Here is a 12,142-nt window from a genome sequence, read left to right on the forward strand (position 1 = left end):
GATGATGTGCGATGTTGATCAACTAGCAATGGTGATGATGAAGATCGTGACTACGATGATTTTATGAAGATGAGGATGGCGACAAAAAAAAAATCAAAGATGTTGCTCATTTATGATGATACTTATAGTAACAAATAATTAAAGGTGTTGTTGATTTTTGAAGATGATAATTATGAAGATATTTTGAATTAAGTGTGGATGGTAGAGATGATTCAAAATATGTTACTATATTTGTGCTAGATTTGTTTACTGATTTAGTGGAATTAAGCCTAACAATTAGGGAGTTTAAACATGCATTTAATTAGTGGGTACGTGGGATTATGGTACCAACAAAACAGAAAATTCATGTAATTAGTGGGTTAGGGTTTCCAATTTTATGTAGCCTATGAAATGTATATTTTTATTAATGGAAATATATAGAGAGTTTTAACAATGTAGGTGTACTAGTGTATGACCCGAGCCGTAACGGCCCAGGCTTTGGATGGTGATTGTTCAAAGTTTTTTCTCCGTCCGTAAAACTGATTCGAGATATGGATATTTGTGCTATTTTCAATTCATTCGACTTTGGGACAACGATATACAGGAACACCTACACTCAAATTTTGGATTAACAAAATTTCCCCTTTTCAAATTAATTTATTAATAACAAATACCCCAATGGGACAGGAAGTTTAAATCTTGAAAAATTATGAAAGTTTCAGTTAAATCCAGTTAAACTTTGTGGCACACATAAGTCTAAAGTCTTCTGCTCTTTAAGACCAAGGATGTTAATGGGGATACCATTTTGTTTGGGGTGCATCGATATACATATAGGACAAAAAAAATTATATTTGGATTGGTACACCTCCAAGTAAATAAAAAACTGTTCAAGCCACTTGCGATAGAGGAGAGATGTTGTGGTAGTGTTGTAGGTTTTCAGTAGGCGACATGTCCGCTTTAATCACCATGTGGATGCAAAGAAATGACGGTGCATTTGATATGATGGTTTCTGCAAATAGATCTCTTCCATTTGAAAGTTTAACTTATGCCTGAAAATTACAAACCAATTGCATAAGTGAGGAGTATAAGCAGGGCCTTCTAACACGTTTACGGTGCTCTAAGCAAACAGAAATTTTGAGATTTTTTTATGAATATATGAAGATAAATTAATATACTTAACACGTCAACTTGGATTAGGCTATGTGGTCGAAGGCTGGAAAAAAAATTTGGTAAGATTTTGGATTCCAAGCTTGTAATTTGGCATAAAGTAACCCAAAATGGGTTATCAATTTCAAAAACTAAAAATCTAGTGGCGCTTTTATCTATTACAAAATATGTTACAGTTACCACTGTCACAACCGTCTGTAATTTAATAAGTGTGATAAACACTTTAGTAACACTTTTAATATCACAGATCGATTATAATAAAGAAAAAAATGGGCCCTCAATAATTGGGGGCTCTAGGCGGTCTAGACTTCCTTTCCCATGAGACGGTCCTCAGTATAGACTTCACATACTCGACTATTCAGGAGTATATTCTTGCCGTGCATACTGCTCTTGGTTTTGATCTCTTCCGGTATCACTCATAGAGGCTCAATGGCTTCGCATCAGAGTGGCTAGGCCCTCCCAGCTTTGAACAGTTATTGTAGAAGCTCAATGTGCCTGTTGTAAGCTTGAATAAGTCAGACGTAGAAGGGGGAGATCGGCTGGAGCAAAAGACAATGTTTCCACTCCCGGTTTGTATTATGGTTGGTGTTGCATATTCAGGGAGTGTACCTTGTTAGAATCAAGTGTTGAGCTCACTTAATAATCTGTTAACAATCAGCGAAATGTGGGGAAAAAAAGTAACGTTAATAAGCTAATAGATGGAAACAACTCAAAAAAAAGCAAATGGAAATGAAATAAGTTCTGCTAAGCTATATAATTTAGCACCTGCTTAAGATGCTTTCCATTTTCTAAAAAAGCAAATGGAAATGAAATAAGTTCTGCTAAGCTATATAATTTAGCACCTGCTTAAGATGCTTTCTACTAAGGAAAAACAGATAAACAACGTATCGTCCTATACTACACACCCACTAAACAAAGTAGCCTTTTAAAAGACTAAATGACCAATACATTTTTATTTCACAGTCACTGCACCTCAAAACCGTATAACAAACCTAATTAGCACTAATCAACTCTTTTTTCTATAAATTACAAACTAACAAATTTCATAAAACAGAAACATTTTTCAGTTTATGGTGGTATCGAACTCTTTTAGACCCTACATAACACCCACCATGAGAGGAGAACATAACAGATAATAGGGCTTAACTACAACTCGAACACTGAATTTAAAATCCGTATAAATGGAAGTTGTTTTAAACAAAGATATTTAATGGTCAATGGAAAAAATTTAGTTAAACAAAAATTAAATGTGCATAGAGTTTTGCAGCCAATGCAACCAAATAAAAAGATAGAGAGATGCCACTGATTCCCAATCAGAACTATATCACCACTAAAAATGTCAGTGCTAGGGGAGATTCAAATGCCAATGACCCTCTAAACTCTAAAAGTAACTCTTATAATAGGTTAAAATGGTCCAGTGATTCTACAATTATTAACATAGCTTCTTAAACGATAGCCCCTACCTGATAAGTGAAGTGCAAATGACATCCTTTGGAAGACATTATATCATTGACTTAGAATATATCTACATGCAATCAATCATGTCTTGCCTTCCATTGTCAAATAACTTAAAAATCTCCTTTATCATGGATACATAGCGTCACTAACTTAGTAATGCAGATGAGTGCACGTATTTAAGTATTCAAATTGAATTATCACTTCCCTTTTTGGATTTTGATAGACGCTTCCATAATCTCTCTCATGGTTTGCAAGTGTCCTGCAATTAAACAGAATGAAAATAATAGTTATTCAGTCAAACAATTAATAAATTACAAATAATGCTTTATTTAATCTTGATATTTGATTAAAGAAAATATTGGTGAAATCATCTTTCAGTACCTTCTATTCCTAGACTCTTCATTGCTTCCTAAGCCCTCGTCCTTAAACCCCCACTACTGCTCCCGGCTATTGTTAGAAAAACATATATTAAAGGCCAGCCGACCATCCAGTAACTGCAACACAAAAGCGGTGGAATAAGTAAAAACTTTAAAACATATACGCAGACATGCACCAACAGTATCGGGTTTCTGATCAAAAAAAATAGCATCGGGTAAGAGTATCAGCCAGAGCCCCCAATTAATCATAACATAGAGATCAGCATATTAGTCATAAATATGATCCACGATGAGAGATGGCAGGGATAAATTGGTTAAAAATTTACTTTAAAATATAACTCTTAGAAGTTGGAAGTCCACTCAACATAAAGATATGAAAACATTGATAAAATGCAACTACAGGCGCTTCGGAGATATCGTGAAGCAATATGTTCGCTGCATATCTTCAAGGTTTATACTTATCGAAGAAAAATCACTTCAGGTCCTTCGGAGTACAGGCGCTTCCATGGAATCTTGCTAGCCACATCCTTGGAGAAGCCCCATTCCAATATACCTTTTTCAATCTCCAAGGTTGTTGAGATCCATGAAAGCGAAGTCCACTTCGAAATCTTTTGAGAAAAATAATAATAATTGAAATGAAACATAAGTTGTTCTAGTGCCATACGAATAAGTTCATGAAGCACCAAAAAGGGTGGTAATCTATCACAGAATTTTTGTTTGCATACCTTAAAAAATGTAGGATCGATACACTGCATGCAATCATCTGTTATCATGAGTTTATCAAGTATAAGGACCAATAAGAGTATAAAAAAGATCACCCAATTACTTTAGAACCAAGTCGAGGCTGTCGAGCGAAGCAACAATCAGTTTTACCGAGTATAGTCCATGAAACGACTTAATTCAGCTTTGCGAATTTTCTTCAAAGCATATAGCTACAATCAAAACCGTTTTGTACCCCATCAAGGAACTCCCAGTTTCTGCTTTTACCAACCAATACATAGGAGATATCAGAATTTGGGTTGTGGATAATAAGAAAATAAATTAGAAGAACAAATAATAATCACTATGACTCCATTTGGACTAACTAAGAACCACCCACTCTTTACAGGAAAGTATCTAGCAGTAAAACTGATGGTCTAATATGCATATTCATAAATGTAAACAACGGTGTAACTAAAAGAATTGGCATATCTTGAAAAATTATCATTTCATATGTACAGAATATCGAAACTTTTAGTGTTTCCACTAATATGCAAAGGATTGGGAAGGTCCAAACAGTTACCTCTTGTGATTATTTCAAACAGCTACAAATATGACAGTCAGTTCATAATCCCATACCCAGTTGTAATAGAAACATTTAAAATTAATACCCAATTCTATAAAAGGGAACCGGTGAAAGTAACATAATACAAAGGACCGTGAAGTTAAAAGTCAAATTACTTTATTGAAAGTGATACCTTTCTTTCATGTCATGAACCCCACGTCAAGTTTGAGAAGACCTTAGTGGCATTCGTGGAGGAGAAAGAATACTTCCCTGAGAAGAAATACCGGGACATGAATAAGAGAAGTTTGTAAACTGGGATATCAAATTGGAGTACAAAGAAATAGTAGTTTGGATAATTTACCTTGATATTTTTTGACATAGGACGATAAGACTACGCATCAACAGTTGTTTCCTTCATTCAATATGTGTCTAGGATCACCGGAGCTCGTTCGTTGACTCACCCTATAATGTTATCTTCCCGTTGGCTCTCATAAAAACTTTTAGGCTCAATCCTAAAAATGTCGAATGTGGCTGAAAGGTTAGCTCATATATACGTTTGTACCTTAGGTTCAGAAGAGTTAAGGCGTGCATCATGCAAGGCTGACAGTTGGCTCCCTTCATTTCTTGCAGATACTCCACCCAAAAAAATTTGGTAAAAACCTAGCAAAATGATGCCGACAGTTTAATCAATGATTTACAGCAAGATCAAAAGAATACCCATTAGACTTTATCTTCAAATAAAGAAGTTTTGAAAACCTTTGACTGCTCTTTGGCAGTATGCACACGATTAAATATTAAAGGAAGTTTGTTGACCTAAGGGCAAAAGATCGAGGTATAGGAATCACAAACAAAAGTTACTCAAAGATAGAAAGAAATAGAAGGCGTCACCATTCAGTTTCCCACTTGAATAAAAAGCGGTGGTGATTGCAAGCAAGGAGAAAAAAAATTCTGTCACCAAAATTATGAGTGTGTTTTAAGTGAATATAGCTCCATTCCCTTGCAACTCATCACCCTAAGACATACATGAATTATTTTTGATCAAGTTAGTAAATTGTATCGTTCTATCACCTCTATTTAGAGTTCTTTTTAGAAGGGGTGGTTGATACTACTAACATTTTCATTGATCATGAAGACATTTAAGCTTGTAACATCATTCTTCCGTATGAAACTCATTCTACTTCAGAATGTATGTTATCCAGGGTTTGCCTCCTTCAGCTTGGCTTATATAACTGAAAGGTCTGTATGTAGTAGAGACGACAGGAAGAGCTGGTGAAATCTGGGAACTCATTTGAATAACCATATGTGCAAGAATCAGTACAACAGGTGGCAATCATAACATCCAAAGAATATAACATAAATCGATAATATATCTTATGAGTCATAACTCACAATTGATCATAAGAGTTCCGATACAAAACAATTCAAATCTTAACCTAAACCTCACAAACCGATCCAGATCAAGTAAAATTTAATTGACCCTTACCTAGGATGGATGTTGGTTTGTCCGGGAATATGTCGTGCACCAACAAAAATCTGCAATCAAAAAAATCAATCAGATATATTTCTTGAAAAGTACCTAATAAAACAACTCGGATGGTCAATGAATAGATTGATCACTATTGCATGAAATTAAGAATGATTGTACGCCATCAGTGAATCAAAAGCTACTAAAACAAAAAGGGTGAATCAGAAATCTAGGGCTTACCTTTTGATAGAGAAAAAATAAACACCCAATATTAAGAGACATGTAAGAAACCTGATTTGAAATACCAATATCAAATTAGTCATACCTGTTCTTCTTCGACCTATTGAGCTGAAGAAACGTATGTGGGTGAGTTAATGAGGTTCAAGGAAGATTCCGTTCAATTGCACTCCATATTGATTTCAGAGAAGAAAAAGGTATTCAACATAATCCCATTAATTGGGATTTGAAACGGATGGGACTTGGTTCTTATGTTATGTGCGTTTTGCTTTCATTTTTGTCAAGGGATTAATTAGGCACATTGAATGTAATGTTTTCATGAAGCGGAAGAGTACGTGAGACACTCCGAGACGTGGATGAAGGCGGATGAAGGCTTAAAATATGGGTGTATTTTAAGCCGAGATTTATCTTTTGCGCTTTCCTCCACTTTTGAAAGAATAGCAGCCATTGATTCAAGAAAAAATCCTCTTTACATCGGCCGTATCAGCAAAAACACATTTGTTTTTGTGCACTTTCCTCCACTTTTGAAAGAATAGCAGCCATTGATTCAAGAAAAAATCCTCTTTACATCCGTCGGATCAGCAAAAACACATTTATTTTTGTAAGAATGATCAGAGTTTTGGTTTATCTTTTTTCTCCATAATTTCTCTTTTTTAAAATTCTACATTATTGAACTCAATAAACTTATCCATAAACTGATAATTTCAAACTTGATATGCTAATAGATCCTACATAATTAATTAGGTAATACGTTATTGATCTTAAACAAATAAACATCTTCAAGCGTTGTTATCTTCTTCAATCTCATCACCATTGTTGGTCGTGGTGATGCTGCTTCTGCTTCCCTCCCCATCATCTTCAACATTTCTAGGGACGTCTCCAGGAAGATTTACCAGTATGATGACTTTTTTTTTGAGTCTTAGGTATCTTGGATTGCTTGACAATACAAACCGAATTTTCAAAAACAAATAAACTAAATCAACATGTTTAGCAAATCACAAAAGTAGATCTATATTCTATAGGAATTTAGCTTTCTTACAATCTGGGTTCTTGTGAATCCCAGGTACAAGTACTAGGGATCCACAAAATCCACTACTATCAACTGTAATGTTTCTGATGGTTGGTTTTTTGAAGCCATTTTGAATTTTTGAGCAAGAATGTTAATGATCTGAGTGAAGGGATTCAAGGGAGAGTCAGGGTTTTGATAGTTGTATCTTTCAGGGGAACTAGATTTGAGAGGAGAAAATTTAGGGGGGGATTAGAGTTTTAATTTGTACGGACATGAAAACTAGTGACAGGGTTTTCGGCCGTTGTATTTTTAGTCTATAATTATCGGTCTAGTTCTGATTATAAACAAGCCTTAATATATTTATTTTTTATATATTTTATCACAGGGACCCACTATAATAAAAACTTCATATATTAATAGTCTTGGGACTTCATGAAATTATTAATATACGGAGTTTATTAATATATGGAGGTATACCAAAATATATATTATTTTTTTGCTAATTCAAAGTATGTAAATGATATTGGATAACGTGTATACATATTTTTGTTCCAATATATAAACACATGTATCCATTTATAAACTTAAAAGACCATTACGAATTTTTTGTTATTTTTTCTAGCTAATTCAATGTATGTAAAGGATGTTTTGAGACGAATGGAAGGGCATGTTTCGAAACCATCAAAGATATCCATCATTGTTGGAATTGTAAATTCAGATGCATCATGTTAAATATATGTGAAGCCAGCGTAATTGAAAATTATTTTAAACACTGCAAACTTCGAACCACTAGTGACAGTAAATCGTCAGTTGCAAATGCAGTACATGAGTAGTATTAAAGAATAGAGCGCTGATAAGTGAATCAATACAAAACCCGTTATAGGGAGAGATCCCTAAAGTGGTACCGAAGAAGGTTTGGAAACTTAAAGAGAAGAATCAACAACAACCAGTTGGTTTTGATATCTGCTATTCTCCTAAAATAAACAAGTCAAGGAAGTTGAGAATGAAGTTTTGTGTGAAGATGAAGTAATTACTGCTATTTTGCCTCCAGTAAAGAAGGTAATTGAGAATACTTTTAAGTCATCAGGTAGAAGCTCAGGGAAATTTCATGTATTTCAAGAATTAGTTTTTGAAGAGCCACCTCCTATTAGTGTGGAAAAATTATTGGAAGTTGTCTCCTGTAGTTCTTCTATTATTAATTCTGTTACTATTGAGACTGATAAAGTACAGGGAGATCATGAAGTTGTGAAGAAGATTATTAAACCCAAGAATATAAGCTTAATTACTACCAGAAAACAAAATGCTGCAAATTTAGTGAAAGAAAAGAAAGGTGTGAGAAGTCCTGCTACTTCTCAGTCTCAAATTTCTAAATAAAGATAATATTTTTGAATGTCAAAGGCTTAAGGAAACCTAAAGCCAAAGACAAATTAAGAAGTTTAGTGAAGAATTTTAGTCCTACTTTAGTATGGGTGGTTGAACCAAAAATAAAATGGAATTCTAAAGATTTCAAAAGTTTGAAGCTATATGGTATGAATAACAAGATAATTCATAACTCAGTAAATGGGGGGAAGGGAAAAATTTGGTTATTCTGGAATGCTTCAATAACTACTCCAACAATTGTTTCCATAAACAAAGCAAGTTATTATTGTAAATGTATGAGGTGTACTTGTTTTCGGAGTATATGCTGCATCTTTAACAGTGGATAGAAGAGAATTATGGAAAGAATTAAAATATGTTAGTAATATGAATTTACCATGGTTGCTAATTGGTGATTTTAATACAGTTTTAAGTGCCGATGAGAAGATGGGTGGTAGAGCTCCAATGAGGATTGCAATGCAAGATTTTCATGAAGCTATGAATACATGTAGTTTAATACAAGCTCCTAGTTCAGGTCTGCAATTTACTTGGTGTAACAATAGAGCAGGTGGTAAAAGAATTGTTTGTACCTTGGACAGAGCTTTTTACAATTTAAAGTGGATTGAAATGTAGCCAGATTGGTGTTATAAAGTGGGAGTGAGGAATGTATCTGATCATAGTCCCTTATTGGGCTCTTGTTTAATGGTTACTAAGCCAAAAAATGTGCCATTTAGAGTTTTAAAATTTTGGTTGGAACATGAAGATTTTAAGAGAGTAATACAGGAAGTGTTGAATGAGGAGATTATTGGAAATCCTATTTTTGTCTTTATGCAAAAAATGAAGAAACTTAAAGTGAAAATTAAGGAGTGGAATTGGAGTGTATTTGGGGATGTTAGAGTGAAATTAACTGAAGTAGAAAGAGAAGTTTTAAATGTTACTCTGGTATCAGATAAAGACCCCAGTAATATTGACTTGTTGAATAATCTGGTTATGGCTAGAGGGAGACAAGAAATTCTGATACATCAACAACAGTCTACACTTCAGCAAAAGTCAATAGAACATTGGATAAAGGAAGGAGAAACAAATACCAGGTTTTTTCATACTTCTATCAAGTTAAGACAGACTGCAAATGCTATAACAGAGCTTGAAGATGAGTCTGGGACTATTATAACTGATCAAGCTATGGTTGCATCCACTTTGGAGAATTACTTTAAGGATAAATTAAAATTTAAAGAGGTTAATTTTATTGATGGGGTATTTGATGTAATTCCTAAAGTAGTATCTCCAGAAGACAATAAAATGTTGGAGAGCATCTCTTCAGCACAAGAGATTCAAGAAGCAGTTTTTTCAATGAATGCAAATGGTGCTCCTGGTCCAGATGGATTTCCAGGTTTTTTTTACAGATATGCTTGGGAGTTTATAGGGGAAGGAGTAATTAATGCTATCAGATATTGCTGGAGAAAAGGTTTCATACCAAGATGACTGAATTCTAACTTCTTATTTCTACTTCCAAAAGTTAAAGGTACTAGAAGACCAAATCAATTCAGACCAATTGGCCTTAGTAACTTCAGTTTCAAAAATTTTACAAAAATTATGACTATTAGGATGTATGGGCTGATGGGGAAGGTTATATCAGAGCAACAAGGTGCTTTTCTAAAAGGTAAATGCATTCAGGAACAAATAGTCTTGGCATCTGAGATGATAAAAGAAGATTGATACTAAGAGGAGAGGGGGGGATGTAGGCTTAAAACTAGATATAACCCAAGCTTATGATTCCCTGAGCTGGGAATTTTTATTTGAAGTCATAAAAAGATTTGGTTTCTCACATAATTGTGTGAAGTAGTTACATCAATTGTTTACCTCAACCAGAATATCAGTGTTGATCAATGGTTGACCTGTTGGCTTTTTTGAGGTAAGTAGAGGACTGAGGCAAGGTGACCCATTGTCACCCATCCTCTTTGTCATAGATGAAGATGCACTGACTAGGAGCTTGAGTAAGATGGTAGAGGAAAATCAAATTATACCAATGGTAAACCTCAGAGGTGTGCATCCAACTCACATGTTATTTGCTGATGATGTTTTTTTGTTCTTTAATGGTCATAAAAGAAATATTCAAAAGGTGATGAAATTGCTACAAGATTATCAATCATCCTCAGGACAAGTTATAAACCAAATGAAGAGTAAATTATTTATGGGTGGTGTCAGTGAATCAAGGAAGCAAAAAATTGCTGCAGAATGCCAGATGAACCTTTCTCAGTTTCCAGATAAATATTTGGTAGTTATCCTACATCCAGGAAGAGTGAAAACAAGCACTATTTGGGGAGTGGTGGAGATGCTACAGGGCAAACTTGCAAGTTGGATTGGTAAAATGTTGTCTTTCAAAGATATAATTACATTAATTAAATCTATTTTAAGTAGCACTCCAATCTACAATATGTCAATATATAAGTGGCCTGTAAATGTGGTGAAGGTTTGTGAAAGATTGATAAGGAAATTTCTATGGACTGGAGACCCATATGCTAAAAAATGTGTAACTCTTAAGTGGGGGGAAACTTGTGCACCAATGGAGGAGGGGGGGCTTGGTATAAGAAGGTTGGAAGTTATTAACAAGTCATTGTTGATGAAAATGGTGTGAAAAATTCAGACTTCTGATGCAGAATGGGTCAGGTTTGTGAGGGCAAAATTCTACACTGTAAATGGTGAATGGATTTCAGGGTATAAGAAATCATCTATATGGAATGGTTTAAAGTGGATTATTGATGATGCGAGACAAAATACAAGATGGATCACAGGCAATGGTAACCAAATCTCAGTTTGGAAGGATGCTTGGATCGAAGAAAAACCTCTTGAGGAACTGTATCCAAATGATGAATATATTTTGCAAAATGTTAATATGAAGGTGACTGATTTAATTATAGATGGAGAATGGCTAGTTCATCAAAGAATGCTCTTGTATTTTCAGGTAAATGAACTACCCATTATTTCAAGACAAGATGATAGAAGAATTTGGTCTGGCACTATGTCTGGTGAGTTTACTATGTCATCATCAGTAGAAGTGATAAGATTGCATTACACTAAGGTTGATTGGGAAAAGAATGTATGGCATCCAGTTTTACATCCTACTACTGCTAGTAATGTTTAGAAACTGATGAGGGTGTATGTGCTACTGATGAGAAAATGCAAGGTAAGGGGTTCAGTCTTGCTTCAAAATTTTATATGTGTGGGAATAATTTTGATAACCTTGAACACATTTTATGGTATTGCAATTTTAGCCAGTTAATCTGGAAATGGCTTGGAGGGATATTTCTCTTTTGTAACCCTAAGTCTTATAAAGATGTGATCTGTCTTGCCAAGCATAAAAGTGGAGCTGTGAAAGTGTTATGGATCCTGGTAGCTTCAATAACAATGATGGAACTATGGTTCCTTAGGAACATGATATGCTTTGATGAAGAAAAACTGGATGTGAATAAGTTTAAAATAAGAATAAAACAGTATACATTAGACTGTGAAGTGAGGATTAAAGGGTTTATGTGGGAGTGCAGCTATGATTTCATGATCTTCAAGTATTTTGAATTGAAGAACCAACCAATAAAAAGGCAGAGGATAGTGGAGATAAGATTCATTCTCCATGCAATAAGTCATACATTGATATGTTGTGATGGTGCATCTAGGGGGAATCCTGGTGTTGTAGGTTATGGATTTGTGTGCAGAGACCATCAAGGTAGATTCATCTATGCTGAAGCTAAAGGAATAGGTATAGCAACAAACTTTATTGCTGAAGTTATGGCTATTGTTGGAGCAGCAGAATGGGCATTGATAAATAATAAAAG

At 34.5% G+C, this 12,142-nt stretch overlaps 1 protein-coding gene and 1 long non-coding RNA gene across 11 annotated transcripts; one reads left to right on the forward strand and one right to left on the reverse strand.

The window, feature by feature from the left end:
• Positions 1-1,214: 1,214 nt before the first annotated feature.
• LOC113275565 lies at positions 1,215-7,331 on the reverse strand. Of its 10 annotated transcripts, none has more exons than XR_003323671.1 (8): positions 6,036-7,331; positions 5,729-5,778; positions 5,359-5,483; positions 5,134-5,257; positions 4,607-4,905; positions 4,439-4,515; positions 2,986-3,958; positions 1,215-2,863 (listed from the first exon to the last, which is right to left on the reverse strand). It is a non-coding gene; the product is annotated as an uncharacterized LOC113275565 (long non-coding RNA). The 10 variants fall into 10 exon arrangements; XR_003323670.1 differs by having other exon boundaries at positions 5,359-5,521; XR_003323676.1 differs by lacking the exons at positions 5,134-5,257; positions 5,359-5,483 and having other exon boundaries at positions 2,986-3,589; positions 3,707-3,744; positions 3,855-3,958; positions 6,036-7,329.
• A 1,368-nt stretch (positions 7,332-8,699) lies between these two features.
• LOC113272553 lies at positions 8,700-11,454 on the forward strand. Its single transcript, XM_026522374.1, has 5 exons — positions 8,700-8,847; positions 8,950-9,743; positions 9,917-9,972; positions 10,233-10,782; positions 10,957-11,454. The coding sequence occupies exons 1-5, from the start codon at positions 8,700-8,702 to the stop codon at positions 11,452-11,454; spliced, it is 2,046 nt and encodes a 681-aa protein (XP_026378159.1).
• Positions 11,455-12,142: the final 688 nt, after the last annotated feature.

Source organism: Papaver somniferum, chromosome 4 (assembly GCF_003573695.1).
Source record: "Papaver somniferum cultivar HN1 chromosome 4, ASM357369v1, whole genome shotgun sequence".
NCBI lineage: Eukaryota > Viridiplantae > Streptophyta > Magnoliopsida > Ranunculales > Papaveraceae > Papaver > Papaver somniferum.

What these genes read in the sequence shown, in the direction of transcription:
- LOC113272553 (XM_026522374.1), top strand. Translation starts at nt 8,700, where the DNA reads ATGAATTTACCATGGTTGCTAATTGGTGATTTTAATACAGTTTTAAGT. An exon ending in AATACAAGCTCCTAGTTCAG is followed by an intron (nt 8,848 to 8,949) that starts GTCTGCAATTTA and finishes AAATGTAGCCAG; the next exon opens with ATTGGTGTTATAAAGTGGGA. An exon ending in GGCCTGTAAATGTGGTGAAG is followed by an intron (nt 10,783 to 10,956) that starts GTTTGTGAAAGA and finishes TGAAAAATTCAG; the next exon opens with ACTTCTGATGCAGAATGGGT.